The 27,898-nt window shown below is 48.2% G+C and overlaps 1 protein-coding gene across 2 annotated transcripts in view; it reads left to right on the forward strand.

Annotated features, from left to right (window-relative positions):
• The window catches only part of ASAP3 (ArfGAP with SH3 domain, ankyrin repeat and PH domain 3), a 398,324-nt gene that overhangs the window by 226,485 nt on the left and 143,941 nt on the right, over positions 1-27,898 (forward strand). For both annotated transcript variants that reach the window (XM_086957571.1, XM_086957572.1), the window contains 5 exons: positions 2,422-2,491; positions 19,243-19,330; positions 23,315-23,363; positions 26,815-26,993; positions 27,454-27,587. In XM_086957571.1, the coding sequence (XP_086813697.1) occupies positions 2,422-2,491; positions 19,243-19,330; positions 23,315-23,363; positions 26,815-26,993; positions 27,454-27,587 (520 nt within the window). The remainder of the gene's footprint in view (positions 1-2,421; positions 2,492-19,242; positions 19,331-23,314; positions 23,364-26,814; positions 26,994-27,453; positions 27,588-27,898) is intronic.

A 27,898-nucleotide genomic window follows, 5' to 3' on the forward strand; every position in this document is an offset into this window, starting at 1 on the left:
CCTTTCGGTTTCCTTTGGTTGAGCCTTTCGGTTTCCTTTGGTTGAGCCTTTCGGTTTCCTTTGGTTGAGCCTTTCGGTTTCCTTTGGTTGAGCCTTTGAATTTCCCATAGTTGAGTCTCTGGAGTTCCTGTGGTGAAGTCTTTGAATTCCCTATTGTTGAGTCTCTGAATTTCCTAGGGTTGATCCATTGGAATTCCTAAGACTGAGTCTTTGGATTTCCTACGGCTGCATCGTTAGATTTTGTATGATTGAGTCATTGGATTTCCTGCGGTTGTATCTTTGGATTTCGTACATCTGCATCTTTGGATTTCACACATTCGAGTCATTGAATGTCCTACGATTGAGGCCTTGGATTTCCCACGGCTGGATTATTTGAGTCATTGGATTTTCTGTGGTTGAATCTTTCCATTTTGAAGTCCTGAACCTTTGAATTTCCTACAGTTCAACCTTTAATTTTGATAGGTTTGAGCATTTTGAATTACCGTGAGTTGAACCTTTGGATTTCCCAGGGCTGCATTTTAAGATTACATACAGTTGCTTTTTTAGAGTTCCCACAGCTGAATCTTTGAATTTCTGGAGACTGAATCAATGCATTTCTTAGGGGTGACCTCTTGGGGGTTTCTAGTGTTGAGCCTTTAGGTTTTCTAGGGTTCAGTCTTTAATCCCCTAGTACTGAGTCTTTGGTTTTCCTAGCTTTGAGCCTGTGGATTTCATAGGTTTGCTTAATTGTGTTTTTTGTTTTTCTTAATAGGTTTCAGACTTTGCGTTTCATAATGATCAGTCCTTGGATTTCCTACACTTTTGTTCAAAGTTGGAGCATAGTGCATTTTCATTTGACAGTGGCACTGTGATTCATCTAAAAAAGACGTGACCTTCAGAAACCCAAGTAGCTGAATTCCCATGAAAATGAATGCTATAAATTCCAAAACACATTTAGTTCTGAAATAGAAGATAGTATATAACATTTGGAGTTGCTTGGCAACCCATTAACAAACCGAAGTGTATAGTAGTCCTCAGTTCCTGAATATTTCATCTGATCTTTCAAGAGATTTGGCTTTACATATGTGGGGTTCTTGATATTCACCCAATTTCTGTATATGACTACCCATCCACATCTTCAATCTCCAGCTTAGCACACTTGCTTGATGTATTATTGCCATTTTCGAAATGGTTTGAGGTTTGAGGTGGCATTCACTATTTGAGATATGCCAGCTTTTAAAGGGGTCATTTGAGAGGTAAGTGGCTCCAATGCCATTTATTGTGTGATTGCTACAGTCTTGGGGATACAGCTTTTAGCCCCATATTTAATCGCCTACAGATAGTATGAAGTTGAGTGATAAGTCTGTCTTAATTTGGTAATGTTAGTTGGATCATGGATATTGTAATCATATGCTGCTAGGAAGTTTTGGGCTGTTGTTAAACAGGTTATATCAAAAGGCGGCTGCATCCAAACACAGTAGCTTGCATTATTGGTCTTTTCTAGCCAGACTCTGTTATGTGTCTGACAATAGAATGTTTTATCCATGGTGTTCCTCATTGCAAGACTTGACAGGAGTTCATTTCTTCATATTTATGCTCTGTGGAAATTGGAAGGCCTGGTATTTAATTGATTGGTTTTCTGATGATTAGTTGTTTAATTATCTGTTCAGGATGTACTTGCGTATTTAATCTTCTCTACGTAGTCAGTTTGATTGAAGAGCAGTGGACTGTGGCCACGTCTGAGGAGTGATAATTGGAGCATTATTAAAGTCCTTATCAGTTTTTAATATGAATGATGTATCAGTGCCATATTGTTTGTTATATGTTTACACTTGATGTACCTCCTCTGCTATTCATATTTCCTCCCATGCCCTCTTTCCCATTCTTCCTCTGCCTTGTCCTTTTTCCAGTCCCTCCACACTGAGCTCCCTTCCTACCGCTAACTTCCTCCTCTTCTTTCTCTCAATCCCGCTCATGCCATCACCTTCGTTGCTCTTTTTGCAATCCTCTGTATTGTTTTGCTCCATATCTCTTTACCTATGTCATGACTTGTTCTTTCGCTTCCAGCATGACTCACTTTTTGCCTACTATCTTGTTTACTCTAGGTTGCACCTTCTCCTACTTTAAATTCTTACTGTGAATACCTTCTCTTCTTAAGGCAAATATCTTCCTTGTCTTTCTCCTCCTCTTTTAATCTAGCTTCGCTTTCAAATTTTTCAAAATCCCATTCATTTTAGCACTCTACCATGTCTTCCTCCATCCTATCTTTGTCTATACAGTGTATCTCACCCGTCCTTTGAATCCTTCTCCTTCTTGTCACTTTGTCCACACTTTCTCTCTCCTCCTTTCTTTTCATCGTTCCCAACAATCTCTGCATTGCATTCACTCTTTTTCTCTAAGCATTATTGTATCTGATCATTCTACTTATTTTATATCTACCAGAATCCGAAAGGTGTGGCAGAAGAGAAAATGTGGAGTGAAGTATGGATACCTCACGATCTCCCACAGCACGGTAAGTGAGACCAGCAGCAGGCAACAGATATTGTGAGCCCTGTGACAGGGAGCCATCCAGTGGGACAAACCGAAGGTCAGCGCATAGATTCTCCAGGAAGTCATTAATTATTCTAAAAGGAAGCTTGCTGTTAATGTGGAGTGGGCCCCTTCACACTGCCAGGGTGCTATGAATAATATAATGTAACAGTGCAAGAACATAGCTGTATTCACCTCACCTCTAGCCAGTAATTACTGCTACTACAGTTTTGCTGCCAGTTTAAAATGTTTTACTTCTTGGTGCTATGTGTTTAAGAATAGGATGCAGGAACTCACTCTCACTTTGCCTTAGGTAAGTGAACCTTACCTCTTTGAAGCTCCAGGAGTTTGAAGCTGTCTGAATGTCATGAATTTGATTGTCATATAGGATGACTATACAAAAGTCACTCACTCTTGTAATACTTCACTGTGCAGGATGGGCAAATACATTGTTGACGTAATCAGTGCACAGTCAATATGAAATGATGTAATATTCACCCCTTCAGTGAGGTGTTAAACATGCTTTTGTTTATGAGCAATCAAGAGGCATCCGAAATACACAGGGGGGACACTAGATTACTGGCATGCAACTCAGTGTGAGTTTGGCCAAATATAAAGTTTATCTTAAAATGTACCTCAACAGATCATGATGAGAATAACTAACACTGTTCTGAATACATACTTTCCTCTCAAGATCTTGAATTTTCGACCTCTTAACCCATAGAAAGTCAGTCCATGGTGTCAGCAAGTAGTCACCAGGGTTCAGTAGGAAGCCAGTCTAGGGCCTAAGAGATAGTCATCTAGAGATAGTTGACAGGCAAATCCAAAAGTAAGTGGGCTAGGACCAGCCAAAGTCAAAAAGCGAAGGTCACTGTTTGCTGCCAAAGTAAAAGCAAGCGGTCAGTGGGCAGATATATAGTTCGCTGGATACAGATGGAGAATCAGGAAGGGCCATATAGGTAGGCAGCAGTATGCCAAGGCTGCTGTTAGATGGACTGAGAGCTGCCAGAGTCAAAGACCATTGATGTGCTGCATTAATATTCTTGCCAAGACCCCTGAAGACTTTAACCCCTTCACTGCGGCGGCTATTCAGCCGCAGTGCTAAGGGGGAGGCGGGGGCCGCACGGCGGTCCCGTGCTCGTGACGGAACCGCTCCGTCACGGCCCGCGGGTGAGCTGTGCTTGTGACGGAACGGTTCCGTCACGGCCCGCCCGCGCTTCAGAACGTTAGCGCAGGCGCGGAATTCGTGCGGCGCAGGCGCGGCGAGAGGGCTGTGACGGAACCGTTCCGTCACCAGCACAGCCCACCCAAGGCTCGTGACAGAACGGTTCCGTCACGAGCATGGGAGGGGTTAAAGAAGATTTTAGCAATGAGTAATCCCATGCAGTCAGTTACCTTGTGTTTCATAACCTTGTATAACTGCATGCGGTGGATGTTTCAGTAATTTTAGGGCACCATTATATTCAGAACATTATTAACCAGCCAAAATCTAGTAACAAATAGATACATACTTGTCATTGCCAAGAGGAATCGTGGCTGGTGTTTCTTGTGCTGTTTTTCATTGGGGCCCTCTCATTGACATATTTTTTTGCAGCATTCCCTCTTTCTAAATTATTATAGCCTTATATTTTATTTATTTATTCAAAGTTTTATATAGCGCGAACAAGATCTTTGCAGATATCAGAGCGCTTTACAGAAACAAGGGGTAGGGGCAACAGGAGGGTGATTCCACCAACTATTGGGTACAATATAGTAGTCGGTAGTGAGTGAGTAGCAAAATAGGAAAGCAAACATGTAAAAATATAATACCAATAAACGAACAGGTAACCAATAATACAAAAACGATGCAAAGTCTTTGATCCGACAATAATAGAGTTCAGGTGAACTTGGCCAAAAGGATGGCTTTTACCTCCTTCTTAAAAAATGCAGTAGAAGAGATAAGCCTAGTTTCAGGAGGGAGTGCATTCCAGATCCTGGGTGCCATTCCTGAGAAGGAGTGTTTGTATGTTTTTTCCTTCCGGAATCTTCGAGGTTTCGGGAAAAGATTTTTTGTACTTCTATTGGATCTCGAGCCTCCTGATATAGTCAGCTTTTGAGTGAGGTAGTTGGGCGACTTGTGGTGTACGGCCGAGTGTGTCATACAGGCAATTTTCAGCTGTATTCTGCCTTCAAAAGGCAGCCAGTTCAGGGATCTCAAGTCAGGGGATATATGCGATTGTTTTCTTGAACCAGTGATGAGTCTTGCGGCTGCGTTCAAGGAGGCTCTTAGGGGTGCGGTTGTAGAAAGGGGGAGTCCGCTGAGGGCCACGATTCCGTGGTCTATGCGAGGGATGACTAGGGCTTGTACAGCAGTTTGGAAGTCCTTCGCTGGGAAGAAGGGTTTAAGTTTCCTCAGGGTGTTGATTTGGAAATTAGCTCCTTTAGTTGCTTTACTAATGTGCTGCTGCATGTTGAGGTTGGCGTCAAGTGTGATGCCTAAGGATTTCGCGGATTCCACGATGGTAGGTTGGACATTGAGCGCAGTTAGGTGATTGAGCCAGGTTTGGGTGATGGCGATTTTCGCAGGAGGTGAGATCAGAAGGAACTCAGTTTTCAAAGCATTTAGTTTGAGGTGATTATCAGCCAACCATGATTGGGTATTTCTGAGTGTGGAATTCAGAAGTTTGATGTCTTCCGAGGATTGCAGCTTGAGGTAAAGTTGAGTGTCATCGGCGTACATATGGAACTGTATATTAGATGCTTGCAGCAAGGTGGAGAGTGGTTCCATGACTAGGTTGAACAATGTGGGGGATAGGGAAGATCCTTGTGGGACGCCTAAAGTTACAGGCACAGCTGAGGACAACACATTGTTGATCTTGAGCTTCTGAGACCGGTTATGTAGAAAGGAAGTGAACCATTTGAGAACAGTCCCGGATAAACCCATTCTGGAATTTAACAACTCCAGTAGGTTCTCATGTTTGACAGTATCAAATGCTGAGAAAAGATCAAGAAGGATGAGGAGGGGGCGTGGCCAAGTACGCGATGTGAGAAGACGTGCCCGGGCTGAGCTCCGAGCGAAGCTCCCCTTCCACGGGCTATTTCTCCTACATTTCCTGTACCACCGGGCCCAAACTTGAACCGAGTGCACCCGGGGACCGGATCAGCCACCACAGAACTTTTCAGACGGATCGGAGTACCTGACCCTCCGACCGTCGACTGCCGCGGCAACTGCCCGCCCAGGGCTCACTTCCGGTCGGCGACCCCATCTACCTGAGGCCGGGGATCCGGCCCAGCGAGGTAGGCCGCAACACGTGTGCACTCCCCGGCGCAATCAGGTGGGGGAAGGAGATCGCGCCGTAACACCGGCAGCCCCCCAGCGCTCCAGCTGCGCAGGGGCCCCAGACACGACGGCAAGGCATAACGACCTGGCTCGCAACGGGCTGCGAAATCGGCCCACCCTGCCAACCTGCAACCGGGGACATCCTGCCAGGCCCTGTGAGCGCCGGAGAGGGATTGCACTCGACCATTTGGGGGCCCACTCGGACAGCGCTACCCCTGGTTCCCGGCAGTCTACAGCGAGGGCTGGCCCGCTCTGCCCCCCGGGCCCCCACACTCACCCACCGCCTTGAGACAGGCCCAGCAAGGGGGAAGAGACCACATCACCACGCCCGATACCCCCCGGCGAACCCTCTGCTCAGGGATCCCAGAGGTTGCGAGCAGGCACGCCACACTGGCCCACAGAGCCCTGTGCCACTGACCCACCTCACCTGCCGGCGCTGGGGACTTCCCGCCAAACCTGGCGGACGCCGGAGGACGATCGTGCTCCACTGTGTGGAGACCCACACCGACGGCATCGCCCCTGGGCCTGCACGACCAGCAACGGAGGCTGTGAGGCCCTATCTCCTGGATACCTGTACCCGTCCACTGCCCAGAAATAGACACTGGTCAACGCCGGACCCGTCTAACACCGAGGAGCCCGGCCCACACGACGCGCAAGCTGCGGCCACGTTGGGGCGGCCCATCTGACAATCGGCCCTACACGAGGGGGACCTCCCAGGCCCACGCGGGTGAGAACCCAGAGCAGCCCCGCACACTCCACTTCAGCCACCCCGGCACTGAACTTCGCGGTGACCCCACACAACGCTTGGTGGCGTCTAGGATCACCCGCCTGAACGTGCCTTCCCAGGCCCGCAGGACAGGCGCAATCGGAGGGACCAAGCGGCACGACCTGGAAAACCACCGCATGGCACAGCCGAGAGGTCATTTGCAATAGAGACATTCGTAGCGACGGCCGATACACTTGGGGATTCTCGCACCAGACAAAGGACTGCTGTCTTGTCCTCCCCAGTCGGTGCAGTAGCACCAAATCCTGTAGTCCTACGGTACAGCGGTCCCCCCCTCCTACCTCGCGGCCCACACGCCACCCGACACGGGCGGAGCAGACAGCCTGACCGGAAGAGGCCAGCGCGCACAGGCCCCAACAGCGTTCATCGCGAGAGCCTGCCCACTCGGCTGCCTACCTGTGACGACCACCCACATGTCAGGGGGGACCAGAGCAAAGACCGGCACCGGTGGGACACTGAGCAAAGGAAAGATGGTGAAGAACACAGAGACTGACCAAACCGCCTCCAAACTAGACACTATGCTGGCGGCCATGGAACGCCTAGAGGAATCCATGCAGCTAACCCGTACATCACTAGAGAACAGGATCGATAAGGTGGCTGTGGACCTGACGCTCCTTCGAGCGGACCACAAGAAACTGTCCGACCGCACCACGACCTTGGAACAAACGGTGGCAGAGACCACACCCAAGCTGGCGCAGACGGATAAGCACGTCCGTGACTTGCTCAACAGGGTGGAGTTCCTCGAGGATAGAGCAGAGGATGCAGAAGGACGGGCCAGAAGAAACAATGTACGCATAGTAGGCCTGCCGGAACGATGGGAACGGAGGGAGACGGCGGAACATATGGAGACCTGGCTCAGAGAGCTACTGCCGGAAGGCACACTGTCACCACACTTTGTGGTGGAAAGAGCGCACAGGGTACCATCCCGTCCACCCCCGGAGGGCTCCAACCCGAGGCCAATGCTCATGCGAGTGTTGAACTACCGTGACCGGGACGCCATTCTCCGCGAGACGCGGAAACTGTCAGACGTACAGGTAGACAACGCCAGGGTGATGTTCTTCCCTGATTATACCATACAAGTCCAACGCCGACGTCAATCATTCCTCGAGGTGAAACAACGGCTCAGACGCCTGGCTCTCAAGTACTCCTTGCTGTTCTCGGCACGCCTCAGAGTGGTGGCACAGGACAAAACCCACTTCTTCGATACTCCAGAGGCGGCGGCGGCCTGGCTGGATTCAGGTGTAGATGCGAACTACGTACCCGCGCCGAAGGAGCAACGCCGACACCGGGGTACCCGCAGGCGGAGACAACGACACGCCTCGAGGGTCGGGTCGCCGACCACGGACGCAGAAATTGGCCCCACTCCAGAGCAAATACAGTCTGAACAACAAGAGGCCATCCGAATAGCAGCTGAGATCAGCGGGTCACAATCACCCATCCTGATCTCCAACGCAAGCCCAAGATCACGCGGGAGCGAAGACGACGACTTCATGTACGGACTGCCAGATGACTCAAATACGGAGGGCCTACCGGATGTCACACCCCAAACATCGGATCAGATAGTATAAGCAACCCTCATCAGCCTAGCCCTGGCTGGGCCACTGCAACTGGCATTTTGGAACATTTTATTCACTTCCAAGGCTGACCCAATCGGAGGTCCACATCGGCTCTTCTGGGGACCCCGGCAGCTACGTCCAGTCCCATCTCCGGGATCTGAGCTCTACTCCCGAACCCCTCGTCTACCGACCCGTCACGGAACCGCCGTGACACCGGGAGAGGAGCCGGAGCGGTTCCACTGGCACGCCACCGGGAACAGAAATTTGGCGGGGTGGACGGACCCCTAGAGGTGAGTGCCCCCCCCCGAGGGAATAACAGATGGGATCCCCCCCCCCCCTGGGGCGGGCTATCCGAGACCAGTAACATTGGGAACTCTGACCAGTCTGCGGACACTGCCACTGACTCTTGGTGCCCCTTGAACCAATGCCCGTGGTGGGGAGCCACCACGGCTCTCTTGGCGATTTGAACTAACTTGTTCCACCCAAGTGCTGAACTTCGTCATCCCCCCATTGAACTAACGGATTGATTAAGCTCGATAGAGCGTTTGGGCGACGACTTGTTCTGTTGTTGCCCTTTTGGTATTATGTTTCTGTTAAAGTTCTTCCTTTTGAGACTAGTGTTGACACTGAAGTGTTACAGCGTGCATCCCTGGGTCTGTGGAAGAGGGCGGGGGGAAAAAATGGTCGCTGTTCGCGGCTGCTGTACGTGTGTGGGCGGGGCGGGCTGGGGGCCGGGGAGGGGGGGACGGGTGCTTGGGCGCAATGAACACTCTGATGGCTACGGTTAAATTTTGTACCTGGAATGTCAGGGGCATGCACACACCTTCACGTAGATACCAGGTGTACTCATACCTTAGGAGACATCAGGTCCAGATTGCACTATTACAGGAGACACACCTGGTCGCCACTGAGGTAGCCGCACTTCGCCGTAGGTGGAGGGGGCAGATATTCGCCACGACCTTTTCAGCGTTTGCACGGGGGACCCTGATCTGGTTTAGGCCCGGGGTTCCATTTGCACTAACACACAGCAATGTCGACACTGAGGGGCGCTATGTCTTCATACAGAGCAGACTAGACGGGCAGCAGATTGTCATAGCCTCCATTTACGCACCTAATGTAGAGCAGGGGAAATTCTTTGCGCGCTTATCGGCAGTAATTGCGCCCTGGCCAGACGTACCCTTGATGATGGGTGGGGATTACAACTGCGTACTAGATGTTTCCCTTGACCGCTCGTCCCCCCCAGCAGCAATTGCTCCAGCGCAGGCAACTTCCAGAGCCCTACTTGATTGGGCAACACAATGGAACTTACAGGATGCCTGGCGAGTCAGAAATCCCACCGCCCGGGTGTATTCCTATTACTCGGGTGCCCACTCACTACATGTCAGGTTAGATAGATACATGCTGTCCCGCGACCCGATTCCCTCCGTGACAGACGCAGACTACCTGGGACGGACGCACTCGGACCATAACCCGCACACACTGGTGTATGGATGGAGACGCCCACGTCCGCCCGTGCCCACATGGCGCTTGCAACCAGATCTCCTACTCGACACACCATTCCGGGAGGAGATGTCCAGGAGAATCATACAATATTTCGAAGACAACAACGACTCGGCCTCCTCCCCGAGGATCGAGTGGGACGCCTTCAAGGCGGTTACCCGGGGAGACTGCCTTGGTGTGCAGGCGGGCCTGCGAGGCCAGGTGGAGAGGGATCTGATAAGAGCGGAGGAGGCGCTACTAGATAAAGAGCGGGAGGCGACGAGAGGCGATGATTCCCAACTGATTTCGGCCAGGGCGGATCACGCTGTATTGATGGAGCGCCTAAAGAACATTAATTTCGCAGCGCACTCCGCGCGTACACACAGCGCGGGGGATAAACCTGGCAGGCTGCTGTCCTGGCTGATACGACAAGACACGCAATCCGCATCGGTCCTGTCGATCCGCACGACCCAGGGTGTCGAGGTGTACACCCAGACACAGATACATGAGGCGTTCACGTCACATTACAGGTCCCTGTATAGCTCGCGGCTGCGGGCCACTGTGATGGAGATCACGGACTATCTGACGACTCTGCGGCTCCCAACAGCTACTGCTGCCCACCAGACTGAGCTGGGCGCTGCGCTCACCGGTGAGGAATTGCGGGAAGTGATTTTCTCCCTCTCCAATAGCAAAGCACCGGGCCCCGACGGACTCCCGGCAGAGTTCTATAAAGCCTACTCACTGGTGTTAATACCGGAACTGCTGAGAATGTATAAGGTGGCATTGGAAGATGCTGAACTCCCGGCGTCCCTAAACGAAGCTAACGTGGTCTCTCTGCTGAAACCGGGTAGAGAAGCGAACGAACTCGGCTCATACAGACCACTGGCGCTCCTCAACACCGATTACAAAATATTGGCAGCGACGCTGGCTCGGAGGCTTGCACCGCTGTCCCCACACTGGTACACACTGATCAAAACGGCTTTGTGCCCACCCGGAGCACGTCCTACAATCTACGCCGGTTTTTTAAGATCCAACGGTCTGCGACTCCCACCTGGCCACGTTCAGGATGTATCGTGCTCGATCTTGAAAAAGCGTTTGACTCAGTGGAATGGCCGTATCTCCTCCGAGTCCTCGAGAAATATGAACTAGGCGAAGCCTATATCCAGATGGTGGGGCTCCTCTATCAAGCGCCCGAGGTACGCGTCCGGACTGGATGGTTGTTCTCTGACAGGATCCGCATTGGGCGGGGTACCAGGCAAGGCTGCCCCCTCTCCCCTATGATATTCGCCTTGGCGATGGAACCGTTGGCGGAACTGCTCCGCACCTCCGGCGTCACATGGGGCATACCACTGGCAGACGGCAAACACTCTGTGTCTCTGTATGCCGACGATCTATTACTGTACATCAGAGATCTCACGTGCATACCCGAGGCAATCACGGACATCTTCCGAACGTTCGGAGACATGTCGGGGCTCCACGTTAACTGGGCCAAATCGGGAACCTACGCATTCAGTAGCGAGATGCCGCAATGTGAGGTACGCATGATGGGGGTGACGCTCCGGTGGCACCCGACGGTATTCAGGTACCTAGGGATCTTGATATACCGCGACCCCGTGGATCTCCTGGAGGGCAACCTGGTGAGAGCTATATCCTCGCTCGCGGCCCAGGTCACGTTCTGGAACTCCCTCCCACTGAATGTGCCGGCCAGAGTGGCGCTAACCAAAATGATAATGCTCCCCCGGCTCCTTTATTATTATGCCAACCTGCCAGTGTATGTGCCAACGCGCATATTCAGAGGGCTGGAAACTCTCACCAGGCGCCTTATTTGGAACAAAGGGAGACCCCGGGTAGCATTAAGGACCCTATATGCGGCCACGGACGCTGGAGGCTTGGCGGTCCCCAACCAGGAGCTATATTACTTAGCAGCCCAGCTACAATGGGTCGCTTACTGGCTGAGCGGCAAGAACCTGATAGACACGGCCACGGCCGACACCACCCTGTCCCCCGCACAGGCGCTAACACTCTTCCACCCCCTAACGCAGGGGCGACACCCCACACAAGTCCATGTGGCGCTCGCGAAGCGGTGCTTTGCACGGGCCCTCAGACTCACCAGAGATACAGTGCCCTATGCTCCGAACCTTCCTCTACTAGGGACTCCCCTAGGCACTGGCATACTGTCCTCGACTGAGCTACGCAGCTGGACTGCGGCAGACTTAGACGACCTGAGCGGCCTATATAGCGACGGAGTGCTGTTGCCCTTCGAGACCCTGGCCGCGGATACCGAGCTGCCAGTGGGTCAGTTCCTGACACACGCCAGGCTCCTCCATGAGCTGACGAAGGCATGGGGTGACATGAGCCAAGAACCGCCCACCCATCTACTCATCCAGTACTTACACGTGATGGGCGATGGGTCTCATATAGTGCACTGGCTGGCGCAGGCACTGCACAGCCATACCCAATTCTCCTCCCAAAGACTGAGGGAGAAGTGGGCGACCGACCGGGGCTCCGACTGGACGGATAAGCAGTGGGCCGCGATATTAGCGGGCGCTAGAAATATTCCCCGCAACGCGCGGTTTAAAACCATCCAATATTATATCATCCACCGCGCGTATTTGTCTCCTGACAAACTGAATCGCTATTTCGGACTCACTTCGTCGGCGTGTCCCAGATGCGGCCTCCTAGACTCGGACTTCCTGCACGCACTCTGGAGTTGCGCCCACCTCGCCCCGTACTGGTCAGCGGTCACTGACACGCTGACGGCAGCCACAGGCGAAACTCTCCCCAAGACGTGGGAAGTATGCTTACTGGGACTCTACAGGAGGGTTAAGCAGACCAAGCTACGGGCGCGCTTTTGGGACTTAGGCCTCATCACGGCTAAATGCCTCATCACGAAACGGTGGAAAAGTGCCACCCCACCGCGCCCCGCGGACTGGCGTCGCTCTCTTGGCAACTGGGCCTGTGCGGAGAGTGTGTCTCTACACAGAGAGGAGACCGCTGGCCTACGGAAATATCCGATCGCCCAAGACTGGGACGCCACCCTGATCGCGTACCATCGGGCGTGCGCCCAGGCCGGTATAGAATGCCATCCCGACGCGGACTAGAGGGGGCCCAGTTAATTGCTGTCCGTACCCCCCCCCTCCTTCCCCCCCACCACCTGCCCCGACCGCTGTGGCCCTCCACAACGAGAGATGTCCCCTGCCGCTCCCCGCCGCTGCTCTTCCCCCCTCGCCGCCCCCCCTCCTCCGCCCTGCAGCCGCAGCGACACCGTGTCCTCGATTACCCCCGCTCCTGCGCAGCCCATATGGGGTGCACCACACATAGCTAGGGTTCTAGATACACTACCACACGCACAAACACTAGTCCAACAGTTGTTGCAATGTTTCTCCCTCCCCCTCTTCTTTTACTTCCCAGTTATATCTTTTGGTTGACGCAGAGATTGTTAATGCTGTACTCACGCAAATGCTTGATCCCCCCTCCCCATTTCCGTATCACACAATGCCAGCTGAATGCTTCCAAGTACAGAAGGCGGAAATCCAGCGACCCATGTGACGGCGGGGGATATGATCCTGCCCTTGCACACTACTGTGCTAATCAGGGAACACAACTTAAAACAATGACTGTTGGATTTCATGACCGCTCTGGTCCTTACGCGGTGCTACGAGCCGCGAGCACTGCAGCACGAGACATTTCCTGGCACTGCCACTTGCGCACCAATGCATCTCCACTGGCTATTTACTTTCACTCATGTACGTTTGACATGTCATTATGTGCTGCTGGCCGAATGCCGTTGGTAGTAATGCTTCGTTGTTATGACATTGTATGACTACTGCTTAACTCATCTGTGAAACTAAATAAAGTTTGGGACCGCTGGTCTTAAAAAAAAAAAAAAAAAGAAGGATGAGGAGGCAGGAATCATTGCGATCAAGGATTTGGAGGGCGTCATCAATTATGTGCGTCATCGCCGTTTCCGTGCTGTGTTTCACTCGGAAGCCTGATTGATGAGGGTTGAGGAGGTCAAACTGATCAATGTGTTTTGTCAGTTGGAGTTGTACGCATTTTTCCAGCAGTTTGGCCAGGGTGGGGATATTGGTGATAGGGCGGTAATTGTTTAGGTCAGCCGGGTCAGCTGTAGGTTTCTTGAGTATAGGCGTGACTTGCCCCACCTTAAGGGAGTCTGGGATGAGTCCTTGCTGAAGGGAGCTGTTAATGATTTTAGTCCAGAGTGGGAGGAGCAGGGGGGTGAAGTCTTTTACAGCATTAGCAGGTAGGGGGTCTGTGAAGTGATTAGAGGGCTTCAAGGTGCCGAGCAGTTTGTGAATTGTTTCTTCAGAGTAGGTGTCAAAGGACGTCCAGGATGCGTTGTTTTTAGGTTGAGTGGTGGTCATGCTGATGTGGCTGGAGTATCGGCTTACATCATTGAGGAGGTCACTTCTTATGTTGTCGGTCTTTAGCTTAAAGAAAGCAGAAAAGTCTTCACAGTGTGGTATATCACTTGTTGTGGTGTTTGCTTGTAAGGGTTGTATCTTGGTTTGAGTTTTGACTAGTTCGAACAGTTTTCTTGGTCGGTTTTTTGCTTGGTTCAGCTGGAGGCTAAAGAAATCAGATTTTGAGCGCTTGAGTTTCCTGAAGTAGGCATTTCTTTTGTTCTTAAGCGTTTTTAGGTGCAGTGCTGAGGGGTCAGATCTCCAGGTGCGCTCTGCCATTCGCATAGCACGCCTGTCTTCATTGAGTCTACCATCATACCATGGGTTCGAGTTCTTGGTGGAGTCTCTCTTCAGTTGCAGGGGGGGTGGCTTCGTTGATTATTGAGTTCATAGAATCGAGGTAGAGGTCGGTCAGTGATTGAACATCAGAAGCACCTGAAGGGGGAAGGAGGAGACTGCAGGTGTGGGGAGGCAAGGAGTTAGGGTTAAGATTCTTCATGTCCCTTTTCCAGATCTTGGATTTGGTGGGTTGAGCCGAGTTAAGTTTAACTTTTTCATTGATGAAAAAAGTGATAATGTGGCGGTCTGACCAGTCACAGGGTTGGATCACCCCCAGTTGGGTAGTGCCCTCTTTGGCGATAAGGTCGAGGATCGAGCCTTTGTCGTGTGTCGGGCTGTTGCAGATTTGGGCGAGGTCAAGCGCATTAAGGAAAGATTTGAGACTATTCACCACTGCGTCTTTCTGATCGTTCCAGTGGAGATTGAAGTCACCCAGGTAGATTTGAGTGATCTGCCGACCGGCGTTGGATGAGATCGTGTCCATGAGTTGTTGGGTGAAGGTGAGGTTGTCCCCGGGCGGGTGGTAGATGACATGTAAAGAGCATACAGGTTTGCCCTCGCTAGAGATATCGAGGCAGAAGAGTTCACGGGAAGTGAGGGAGGGGGAGGTGACTTTGGTAACAGAGAGGTTGCTCCTAAAAATCGCTTCGATTCCCCCGCCCGTCTTGCCGGTCCTGTCGAGTCTAATGATGTGGTAGTTGGGGGGGACTAGTATGTCCATTATAGGTGTAGAAGTTTCAGTTAGCCACGTTTCCGCCGTAGCGGGCTATACCGGCTATTAAAGGCCCGCTGAATCGTTAAGGCCCGAGCCGAAGGCGAGGGACTTTAACGAGACAGCGGGACTTTAATAGCCGGTATAGTCCTGCTACGAAGGGATATAAGGCTATTAGAACATTCTGCCACCAGAGGGCAGAATGTTCTAACAAATTAAACAAAGGGTTCTCGAAGCTCGAGGGGATATAAATCCCCTCGAGTTTCGAGAAGCCTTTGTAGAATATTGGAATGTTGCTCTGCGGGCGTTTACCGGCCCGTAGAAGCAGGGAGCACTCCATTGTCTGCAATGGAGCTCCCAACATTCCAATGTTCTAAAACTTATTCCTTCATCAGTTGGTTGAGATCTGATTCTACATTGTTGTGTAAATTCACAAGTTTCGCTGATTAATGAATCTCTCTGTGACTTTCTTTTGTCTGCTGTTAAGTCTAAAATGCAGCAGAGAAGGTCTGCATTCATCTCCAGTTCTCTAGCGTAAATCCACTCCTTGATAAAGTTAATTGCAGCCTTCGCTTTATATTAAACTAAGTACCGTTTGTAAATCATCACATTCTTTAACCAATACCTCTAAAGTAGATCTCTGGTATTTTAGTACAAAACATGACCAGGAATCAAATGCTTAAGGAAAGCTGAATCTCAGAACTTTTTCTGGAGTCCCAGGACATTTAGGGATCACTAGGATTGGACTGGGACAATTAGAGCCTTTTACCATTGGTATCCTGGGACTTAAACTTACTGTTCAGCACCGAGTACACCCCTTCAGGAGGAGACCCTAATGGAAGCAAATTCAAGCACCCCAAAGTGTATACAGGGAGATGTTTGTGGGTTAGAGACTCAGAACTCAGCAGGCTGATCAGCAGCTAATTATTCTATATGCAGCCTGTGCTTATTTTTTGAAAAATAAGTACGTTACTGAATCCAAAAAAATGTAATTCAGTACATAATATGTCAGAAGGTAGAAGATGATTATTAGAAGTTTTCAGTATTTAGTGGTGACACTGCCTAGGCTGTTTGTGGTGGATTACCTCTTTAAGATACATGTTGTGTCATAACTCCGAACAGGTGCTATGATTCGTCTTGATGGATAGCGTTGAGAACTCTGCCAAACTTATGGAAGGCTGCGTTGACTTGGCAACAACCTGTGATTACGCCAACTTCGTAGATATGGCCTGTGTCCCACCCCTGCTTTTCTCTCTGGCTGTGCATTACCTTGATGTCCATCTGATCAGCCAGAGCACAGGAAACTCTTGTGTTCTTTGGTAGTAAGTGGTGTGGCACTGATCCCAGTGATATGCACTGAATGCCCCAAAGAGTGCAGTCTCTCTCCCGTGGCCCGTCCAACTTCTGTGCAAATGGAATCTACAGCCCCAGAGCAGTGCATCAGAGTAATCCTAGGCATCACTGGCATCAACTTAAGAAGCTTCTGTGATATTGCAGTGCTTCCCACTTTGCAGATCTTGCAGCTTTGGTGCTTCCTTGGACCCATTCTAAAGTCCAACATTCATAGAAAGTGTGCACAGAAGCGCAGTTCCTTCCCAGCTGCTGCATCCAACGTCTTTTGCTTGTCCTGCCTAGGTTCCTACAACGCCCTTCTCCTTCTGAGCAGCATGTCCTAAGTGCAAGGGAGCCTCAAATACCCCTCCAGAGCAGTCAGTCTGCTCTCTTTCTTGAAACAGGTTTCCGGCACCTCTCTTGGTAGTCTTGGTCGAAGTTCCCCAGATTACTGGTCCCGGGCCTGGCAAGAGGAGTTGGCAGTAAATATTCCATCCCTGCAGCATACAAAGTTTCTTGTTGCCATTCTTGTGGAGAGCCCAGATTCGGGTTGGCTGAAAGTTGCTGTCACATCTTTGTGCCAGAGTTGCAGGCATTAGTTGTGTCTTCCAATTGCCAGGCCTGAGTCCCGTTCTCACCCTCTCGCTTACTTTACTTAGACTGGTCCAGCCAAGGTCGTTATTGCAAGGCGCTAGCAGGAAGATGTGGTGGAGCAGGAAGACTTCTGACAGAAGAGACATAAAACAAGGAAACAGAAGAAAGGGGGTAGACCTTCCATTGAAGAATGGGCCAGGAAAGAGCATGGGGAATTTCCCAACCTTCAAAGTGGCCCTCTGTCTCCTCTCTTTCGCACACAAAGTCTGGCTCACTACACATGATTCCTGGAATGTCCCTGGAGGAGCCCTACAATCTGCACCTGCTGTCTGAGCTCTCTTCAATCCTGCTCTTATGTACCATTTGGATGTTGAAAACACAAAATATATTTCATGTGGGCTATGACTGCATGTATCTCGGATGCTCATTGTTATATCTTCTACGCAGTCGTAAGAGATACACCAGTGACAACCTTGTCCCACATGGGTGAGCGAAGGACTGGTTGCAGGAATTGGCAGCCCAAATAAAAAAAGATAGGAGAGTTCAGTACACAATCTTCCAGGCAGGGACAGGTGAAAATGGTTGCTTTGCTGCCATAAACTTTATTGCTGCCACAACTATCAGCTTTCAGCAGCCTGGTGAACTGGCCGTAGTCACATTTTGTAGTGAGAATGTACATGGGGCCCCTTCAGACCACAGAACTCCACTGTAGGTCTCAACTTGTGTCACCAAAATTCTCCCAGCCCTATGTATGATTGTTGTTTGCTAAGAGAGAGGTGGAAAGTCCTCAGTGCTTGCAAAGGTGAAGGCGAGGCAGGGGCACACACTATACTGAGCACGCGGGTGGGGGAGGTGCTTTCTCTGTCTCAACACTGAGCATTTCCAATTCTGAGCCACACTCCTCTACTTCATCTTTGAGAGTATAAACAGCCATTTGGAACATTATCAACTATCATTGCTGCTTCGTGGCACGAAAAGTTTTTTGTTTGAGAATCAACATGGATATGTGCTCATGGCAGTGGGAACTCATTTAATGGTCTTATTTAGGAATTAGGGATGTTTAGCAACCACTAGAAGTGGCCTGATTCCCTCTTTGACTATTCCATGGTTTCCTGTTGCTGTGAAAGACTGGGTACCCACAGGGTTTCTGGTGGCAGATGCTCAGTTAGATCCACTGTCAGAAATATATAGCCAGCTGTCCATTTGCCACTGAACTATCAGTTTTAAAGAGTCCAACCCTCCCCCACTTCAGGTTGGCCTTCTGAAGTGCTCTTATCTTGCTGCCAACTGCTTGCATTCCTTCGTTGCCTGCGTCATTTGGCTTCATCTATGTGGAACTTTGGGTACACGAGTATCCTCTGATGGATTCATGCTCATACTTTTCAATCTAAAATTGATAACTCTGATGGAAGTGGTTTAGGCACACCCAACTCTGGTGGCTCATACCCTGGTGCTGCCACCTCTGCATGCCTGTACTTGAGAAAATGTACATTTTAAGTATTGGGTGGGTTGTAGTGAGTGTCCCCTGTATGTTCAAATGAAATGAAAGGCTGGAGGGTTCCTTTATTCTTAGCTATTTGTTGAGACTACTGAAAGAGCACATCGTCCTCGTTTACCTTTGTTTGATCACAGTGGTTCTGCAGCTGTCTAAACCCGGGTTTCTGTTGTCGAAGGTGATTGACTGTTCTTTAAGAGTAGGTACCATCACTGGAAGAACACTACAGTTGTCTCCTTATTTTGAATGCATGATGACGTCTCTGCTCTGAATATTCTGCCACCTAGTAGCTGGCCTCCTGTTTACCTCTAAATTTTGTGTATGTCTTTTTTGCGTTTGTTTAACATCCATCTCCCTGGCTGAAATAGTAGATTACTGTATAAGACTGGGTTGAATGGCCTGACCTCAAACCGCTTGATTGAGATAAGTATTGGAGTCTATTTTGCAAACCCTGCTTCAGGATCTTCAAAACCTTCCACATACTCCTGCTTTCGCTACCATCATCCTCAAACTGCACCCAACATTTTCACTTCTGCAAACCTTTTACACATTCCTCTTGATATCCCACTGCTCAGACACCTAAGAAAACTCGATCTTATCTTCCGTTCACTCTGCTCATGCAAATAAAATACATATGGTAAAATGATCCAGAGCTTTTTTTATGTTAATGGTCCACCTGTTAATTTCTGTTCTGCCACAGATAAACCGGCCCCCCGTGAAGCTGAACTTACTCACCTGTCAGGTGCGTCCGCACCCCGAGGATAAGAAGTGCTTTGACCTCGTCACACGTAAGTTGTTGGAGAATGATGTCAAGAATCCCCTCTCCATTGCTTCCTTATACTAAGAGAAGCACCTTCTAGACCCTTTGACAGCTCTTGGAACTGTATTCCCTGCTTTTCTCAGTGAAGGTTCAGGTTGCCGCAACATTTCTTTAAATAAGTAATTAAGCATTTCCAGCACATTTCTGTAAATCTGTAGATTACGGACTATTTTGTCAGTGTCAGACCCCGTTCAGGTGTGGGGGGGGGGGGCGGGTGGGGTGGGTGGGGTGGGAGGCAGGCATGGCAGATAGATGCTAGTGAGTCCCAACTGTGGTGGTTGACTTTGTTTTCCTCTGGTGTCCTGGGGTCCCTCCAAGTTTGAAACTGCAAACTGGGTCAACTACAACCCTTTCTGCAGTTGACTGTCAGGGTAGGGAGAGTGAGCAACCACAGTCTTCTGCCAGAGGTAGTATGTAGGGAAATGCTTAGAAGTCAACGGGCAACCAGCAGACTTTAAACATATTGTCCAGCCTAGTGCTATTATTTTGTGCAAAAGAAAGTAGTTTAATTTCATAGCAAAACTTCATAATACAGTTTTCGATAGAAATGCAATACATCGTTGTAATCTCCGTCTCTTTTTGCAATGAGGTGCTACAATCTTTTTTGCTGGTATCCTCTCTCACCACTAGATTTAGGACCTCATGGTCACAGTCCTCAACACACTAAGGACTTAAGCAATAATCAGGCACATGTGCAGATAGCGTCAAATACTCTCTCTGATTGAATGTGCAACTCAGTTCAATGTTTTTACCATGCCAGCAAAAGTCTCAAGCATATTCAGCACACTCGTCTGTGCATGCTAGTCTCTTGTCCCAGGTGCAGGCTACGCCCTGTGTTTACCTGTTGGTTAACATTGTAGTTCTAGCAGTCATAAGGGTGTGGTTCACACTCCCTCATGGTGGCACCTCTTCTCCTTTGGAAGCTGCAATGACACCTAGCTTTGAGGGCAGTGTTTGTGGGATGAAATTGTGGCCGCAGGTGTGTGCAGCTACACTCATATTGAGCAGCACATCCTTCCTAGCCAGTTGTAGGCAGCTGCTCAGCTTTTTTCAGGCCATAACAGCCACAGTGGTGTCTCTTTGTCAGTTTTGGCCTTTTGACCAATCAGAGCTTCCCGCTTTGGCAGTGATACAGCTTAACTGTCTCAGACGTCGGCAGCACCAGTTTTCTTAATCCTCAGTGGACATCAAGGTGATACAGTGGTCCTTGTGCTTTGAAAGTCTTAATGCAGCTCATACATGAATCATACTGAGTGATCAAGGTGACCCCTATGTAACATGATTCACTCCTATTTATGCTCTCTGTGATACTCCACTTTCTGTTGGTGGTCCTCACGCTGGGAGCATGCTCAACTTCTCCTCCTTTACTGCCTCTCCTCCTGCTGGGCAAGGTGCACTCCTTCCCTCGCTCAGAAAGCAGTCATACGTCTAGGCATATCAAATAGACACACTGCTTCTCTGTCAGAAAGTACAGATATCCTGTGATGCCCTAACATCTCTGGGAGAGTGGCTCTGGTTGCACAGTAGCTCTTCAAGTACTCTGTGGAGCACTGCCATTCTTGGTTTAGATGAACTTGGGACTGCATCAGAATTGGGTGGTTTGAATCCCACTTGTATATATTTTCCAGACTGGGATGCAGACCCACTATTTAAGGCTTCAGAACTGGTTTGGTGCTTTTTGAAATGGTATTTTCAGGCTGCTCCTCAGCATAGCCTTTGTGCAAAGTGGTGGCTCGCTCAGCAGGCAGCAATAGGTCTGGTTCCAAGACGGCGTATCGAAAACATGGGTTCAATGAAGTGTGAGGTCTCTGCACCTGGCTACCATCATCCTTCCTGATGTAGTAATCGTAAACTGACTAAAAGGAAGGCTCTGCCTAAGAGCAGTCTTACCTTGAATAACAGAAATTGCACCCCCATGCCTCACTCCTTCCACATCTCAATTGGAAGTTCTTAGGAAGAACTAATCACTAGCTCATTTCTACCAAGGCCCTCACTGAATTTCTAAGGGAAGCCCTGTCTCCATCCCGCTTCGCCTCAGTGTCGGGGTCTCCACCCTCTAACCATAGGAATGCAAGTAATACACCTCCTCTGTCTGGAGACGCAAAACTCATCATTCATCTTATGCCATGCTAAATGTGGGACATCCAAAGTGGATCCCACTCGTCCCAGTACTTGGTCTCATGCAACACATAGAGCCCTGCTGTTGTTCACGTGCTTCTCACTCCCTGCCCATTCACACATTCAACATGCACCTTGAATGACTGTGCAAGGTTGTGGCTTTCACATAAGACACATATTTACGAGAGAGGCAAGTAGACCACACTCTCACTGACCCAGAAAAGGAGTCTGGTCACACCACTGACAAAGCAGTCTATGCTCTCACCACTGCTTTATGTGATAGTCTATTGTCAACCAATAAGTGCACGTTTTGGGCGCCTCTTTAAGACACAGCACAGGTTCTGGACCTAGCATTACCATAGACAAACCTAGGCCTCTATGCACACACAGGGGTCAGAGGATATATCTTCAATTTTATTAGTTTTGCTGTGCTGGAACGGTGCTTGCCTCAGACTCGTTTCGGACATGGGGCTGTGTCCTTGTTCACTCAACAAACTGGAAGCATAAACATTCAATTTTAAACACTCACTTGGCGCCAACCAGGTACGTCCATTGACGTCATGGACATTGAAAACATACTATGGGAAAACTGACTTCCTCTTTGCTGTATACCTTAACTACAAAAAAGCCAAATTGCAATGTATTAAGATACCATGTAAATTCATACAACTATACAGAACATATATTGCCTCAAAAATCCCGTTATTACAAGAGAAATCAATGCACAAATGACGGTGTTAAACGCTTGAATGCAAATGCGTCACAATGTATAGTATAGTATGATGTCAGATGACATTCCTATATAAAGTGCAGAGTGCCTAGATATAAAACCTTAAATATACAACAAATGCAAATAAAAAAAAAATATATATATATATATAAACATTTTTTTTTTACTTTGGTTCACTTTAACACCTTTGTACATATGTATGTAATGATCTATTGGAAAGGTCTGAATTGGCACTTCATTTGTAACATTTCAGGCTACCGGTTTCTGCTTTTACAGCTTTTTTTGTGTGTGTGTGTGTGTTTCCGGTCTGTATTGTTAAAAGTGGAAAAATCAACAGTAAATTGTACTTCTTGTGAGTGACTCTCCATGCTGTCCTTCATGAATTCCAGGCCAACGGATGAGCAGATAGACAACATGAGTTTAAAAAGCAGGATGAGATTTCCATAACTACAGTCATATATTAACATATATTTTGTATATAATTCTAATATTTATCTGTGAGTGCAGTGTTCTGCTCTATTTAGCTGCTTAATTTTGTAAAACGTTACATGCATTGAAGTAAAAGTGCACATAAATAAATGTTGAAATATACCATTTTAAAACTCTATTCTCAATACACAAAATAAATATGGATAAATGCCAATAAGATGACCAAAATAAAATATGAATAAATACTGATGGAAATGTAAAAAAAAATAGTACCATAAAACCGGGAGGCCAAGTTACATTCAATCAAGTAAATTCTTATGATTGAAGGAAGGCGTGCATGTGGTCCTGTCGAAGCTTCCACTGACAACTAGCCTTTTACAAGAGAAGTATGGTGTAAAAGGCATGCGTTGTGGTAAGGGACGGAGAATTCTTAGACAGGACACAGGATTGGGCTTTAAGTTTGTGTTATATGGTGGGGTTGAAAGATGGAGGTCCTGTTGAGAAGTTTTTTGACCCATCGTCGGTAAGGGCCATACTACTTAAGAGGTGACCACTCCTCCTAATATGTGCTTTAAAGGTGAACTTTTATAGAAGAATACAAGGAATTGGTGAATCTTTATGAATCTTTCAAGTCATCTTAAATGTGTCTGTGTGTACATCTCTCCGTATCTTCAGATAATAGGACCTACCACTTCCAGGCGGAGGAGGAGCAGGAATGCATTGTGTAAGTCACGCATGATGAAATAAGTAGATGCAATTATTTGTGAGATTTTGTTTCCTATCAAACTGAGTAAATACTTGATGAGGCGAGTGTGGGACAAATATAAAGTGCATCCTCTGGATAAAATAATTTCTGGTGGAGATGGGGGGTGTTCACAGTCTTGACCATTTCAAAATCTCATGGTATTGTCCTTATGAACATGAAATGTATCAGTCTACGCAAAATCTGACACTGTGACTTGTTGGTGTATGTTTTCCCACAGAGCAATCTAATTAACGTTGTTGTTGAAGTAAATATTGGTGAACATACTGTGGCAAGAAGTGCTTTGTAAATCAACAAAATGCATGCATTTGGCAGCTCGGCAGTACAAAGCAATATAGTTTACAGTTTCACAGCACAGACAGTAGCAGTTTCCCTGGATGAGTGAGGGGCTCTGCTTGACATTGGCTTGCATGGATACAGAGCATTGGCAGAACACCTTTGCTCTAGTACAGTGATAATGTATGTGGGCGTGGGTGTAAAGGCCAGGCAGCAGCTCTGGGGACAATGGGACTCCATGTGGGTGTAAAGGTCTGGCACTAAATCTGGTGCCCTGGTGGAGTGTGAGGCTAAACAGCATCTGGTTAGTCGTGGTATCGAGGGAGCGGAGCTTTGGTACTACTCGGTGTACTGGAGAAATGGAGTGTGAAACTTTGTTGGCCATAGTTGGTAAGGCGACTTGTAACTACAGAGCGGCTGTGCACCCAAGGCAGAGGCACAGTGTGAGGGTGTCGGAGCTGTGCATGGCACAGGGTTTGATGGCTACAGAGCATTACCAATATGATGCCTCTGGGACACAAGTGATCTATGAGCATGCTTGAGCTTTAACTTTCATAGTGCAGCATAGATACTGAGATTCTGCAGTACCCAGTAATACTGCAAGGCTGTAAAAGCACTTCATGGCACTATAACAAGTACACAGCACATTAGAATGTCCTTCTGTATGTGAAATAGTGCCAGGCAGTAGCAACCCTGCTTGGCATATAGCTAGATTGGTATTTGATGCTGGCAGTGGAAATTCTGCTCTGAGCTGTTGGTGCACTGATACATGCGCATAAAGCACTACCAGGGGCCTTGTTGCACTAAAGAAGTCTGTGGAGTAGTGTCTGTGCTTGTCATAGTGTTACATAGGTATACAACATTAGCAGTGTGCTGCCTCTTTTGCTCTAGACACCATGAGGCTGTTTGATCTTTAATTAACTTCATTAATATTGGGCTTTGGTAGTGCCTGGCAGCACTGTGAGGTTGCAGGAGCTCTGCAAGGCACTATCAAGAGTGCAGAGCATAAATAGTTGCTTTTGTATTGTGCTGAAGTGTGAGAATGCATCAGCCCTTCTTGGGACAGGGCTAGAGGAGTCCCTATTATTGAAGTGCTTCGGAGCAGTCTGTGCAAATGAATCTTTGCAGTGTTATCAGTAGCCGAGCCTCTGCTTGAACAGAGCAGTTTGCGGAAGTGTGGGAACTTTGCCTGGTACAGCCTAGTAGATGCATAGCATTAATTGGGCACTTATTGCACCACAGAATTATAAGACTGCAAGGGCCTGTCTTGCTATAGTGCTACATGAGCACTGAACATCAGAAGAGTGACTGGTGAACCTCAGTATGGTGCAGGCGTTAAAACTCTCAATGGCACAGTTTCCGGTGGGTATTTCAGCAGTATGAGGCTGCAAAAGCTCTATATGGTATTTGGTTACATGGATGCCCATCTCTGAAAATGCCACCAGTGCACTGAGCAGTAAATACCACATGAGCCGCGGCTGGCATAGGGTTACATGAGAAAAGAGCATTAGCACCGCCTACGTCCAGTGGAATGGTATGGGGCTGGCACAGGACATGACTAGATGCATACATACCTGTGCCACTCACACTGTGCACCATAACAGGGAAAGATCAAATACGCTCTATATGATACTGGATTATATAAGTGCATAGCATCAGCTGGGAACTTTTGGTGCATTGTAATAGTATAAATCAATAGATTTTCTCACTGCATTGGGTGCATGGGGGCACATTTTCAAAAAGACACTGAGCAGTAAATCTTTTTGAGCGATGTGTAAGTTATATGGTTACACAGGAATGGAGCATTACTTGTGCGTAATGTGCAATGACATGAGGCTGTATGCACATTGGATACCGCACTATTCTGATGCAAATGTGCATCAGAACCGTGCGAGCCTGAAGGAGCTTTGTCTGGCACAATGCTGCATAGGCAGATTGCATATGCAGTATATTTCTTCAGTGGAATATTGTGAGACTGTATAAGCTGTGGTGGCACTTTGTTATAGAGATACACAAGTTTAGAAGTGCCTCTAGTGCAGTGCCAGCATGGGTAGAGAAGCTGTCTGTGCTGTTGTCTGTATGCAACAGCACAGACAGCTCTTTTATCTAGAACCAAAGGTGTTTCATGCCTTGATAGACAGTGGTCCACAGTCACTGTGCAGCTTTTGTAAAGCAGAATGTAAATAGTGCCATTGCTTGCATAAACTACATCCACCACCAAGAAATGCAAACTTGGCCCCTCTTTACCCATTAACTCTATAACGTATGCTTAGCCCATAAGAATTACACTAAAATATTTAAAACCTTGAGCTATCGAAGCGCTGTCCACAAGCAACTTTCATTATTCCTAGAAGTTCCATTAGGTGCGTCCAAAATTTCTCTTCATCTATCCCAACTTGAAGTGGCAGAAAATGGTCTTGATTTGTTCAAAGTCTGACATTAAGATACACTAAATATGCTGTAGTAATTAATGTTCCAAAAAATAACTTGAGTGTAGTTCAACATTTCTGTACATTTTGTTGTCAACTCTTGCAGATCACGTCCTCCCCTTCTAGAGTTGTTTACTTGGTGATCCTCCAGTTTCCCTTTCTCTTACTGATTATGTCTTGGTGGTGATTTGTTGAGTGCTGTGTGAGAGCTTGACTGTATGTGGTGTGCATTGGTTATCCGTATGACGGGTCTGGGACTTTCATTCTTTGGTCGATGTGTTTAACAGTGTGTGGTTTGTATACCTGGGGCTATATTACACGTGTGCCTTGTGGTATTTGTTGCACTGGGATGGTGGTTGTTGTAGTCAGCTGGCAAACATGTTCGTTGTGCTGTGTGATGAAAGGCAGCAAATTGTGCAGTTTACTGACAATAGAAAATATACATGCAAGGCTCAAGGTGTATGCCTACTTGGTAGCTTAATGTGACCATACCTTAAAATATGTGCTAAACTTACCTGGCTGGATCACATGCATACCTGCCAATATGTTGGGTACTGCTCTTTAGACAGTGACTTGGTGCTATAATTTGTGAGTGTTTGGCAGCGTGCAGGTCCATTGCTGTATTTAATGTGCCCCACCATCAATTATATAATACTGCTATACATAATATAGTGCTTTCAACATCAAGCTGTTCATTCTTTGCCTAGGTGGGTGTCTGTGTTACAAAACAGCAAAGACGAGGCACTGAATAATGCCTTTAAAGGTGATGCGGTGAACAGTGGCAATAGCGGCATGGACAGCAGCCTCCAGGAGCTAACCAAGCTTGTCATTGCTGAGGTTAAGAACCTGCCAGGGAACCAGCACTGCTGCGACTGTGGTGCCCCAGGTAGGCACAATCTTTGCCCTTACACAGCATGGCTGCAAGCCAACACATGAACTTTATGCTCAAACATGGACAAGCGGGAGGCCACTCACCCACTCCATGGTGACATACACAGACCTAAGCATTTACGCAGGCTGCACACCCAAATGCTCACACACATTGCATCCCCAAGCACAACCACAGAGTGTAGCCACAAGTGTGTACAAAGACAGGATGCCCACATGGAACCAAGCCTGAAATATACCTTCTTAGAGAAATCATGACAGTGATGAAAATTCACTTCCATCAGATAACCCAAATGTTCAGGCATTGGGCGGTCCACTGCTTGTGCCCTGCCAACCCTCCCTCCCAATTGAATTTTTTTTAGTTTAAATTAATGTAAATACATTTCAGTAGACTTAGTCAAACCTTCTGGTGATGCTTGGAGGTGGTTCCCAGTAGTGATAAACGTGTTCTTTTGCAGATCCTACCTGGCTGTCAACAAACTTGGGGATCCTGACGTGCATCGAGTGCTCTGGGATTCATCGAGAGCTGGGGGTGCACTACTCCCGCATCCAGTCTATCACCCTGGACCTTCTCAGCACCTCAGAGCTGCTGGTATGTGCCTATGGGTTTGTGAACGTCCCTTAGTGTTTTTATTGTCTCAACATTTTCTCTAACACTATTCTGTTCATTGGCTTACATTTTCATCCCGCTCTCCTCTCAAATTTGATAGGTTTTCATTTCCAAGGGGCCTCTCCCTCTCTCTTTAATCTGATTTTATTTTGCTTTCCAAAAGTTTGCATCTGAGCTAAAGGCGCATCTAGAGAAGATTACAATATCCAATCAAAGATTCTGGTAATGACTGGAAGTGCCATGTAGCAATCGGAGACAGGAAGATTTATTTTATAAACCAGGGCCTCCAAACT

The sequence above is a fragment of the Lissotriton vulgaris genome, chromosome 2_1 (assembly GCF_964263255.1).
Source record: "Lissotriton vulgaris chromosome 2_1, aLisVul1.2, whole genome shotgun sequence".
NCBI classification, from domain to species: Eukaryota; Metazoa; Chordata; class Amphibia; order Caudata; family Salamandridae; genus Lissotriton; species Lissotriton vulgaris.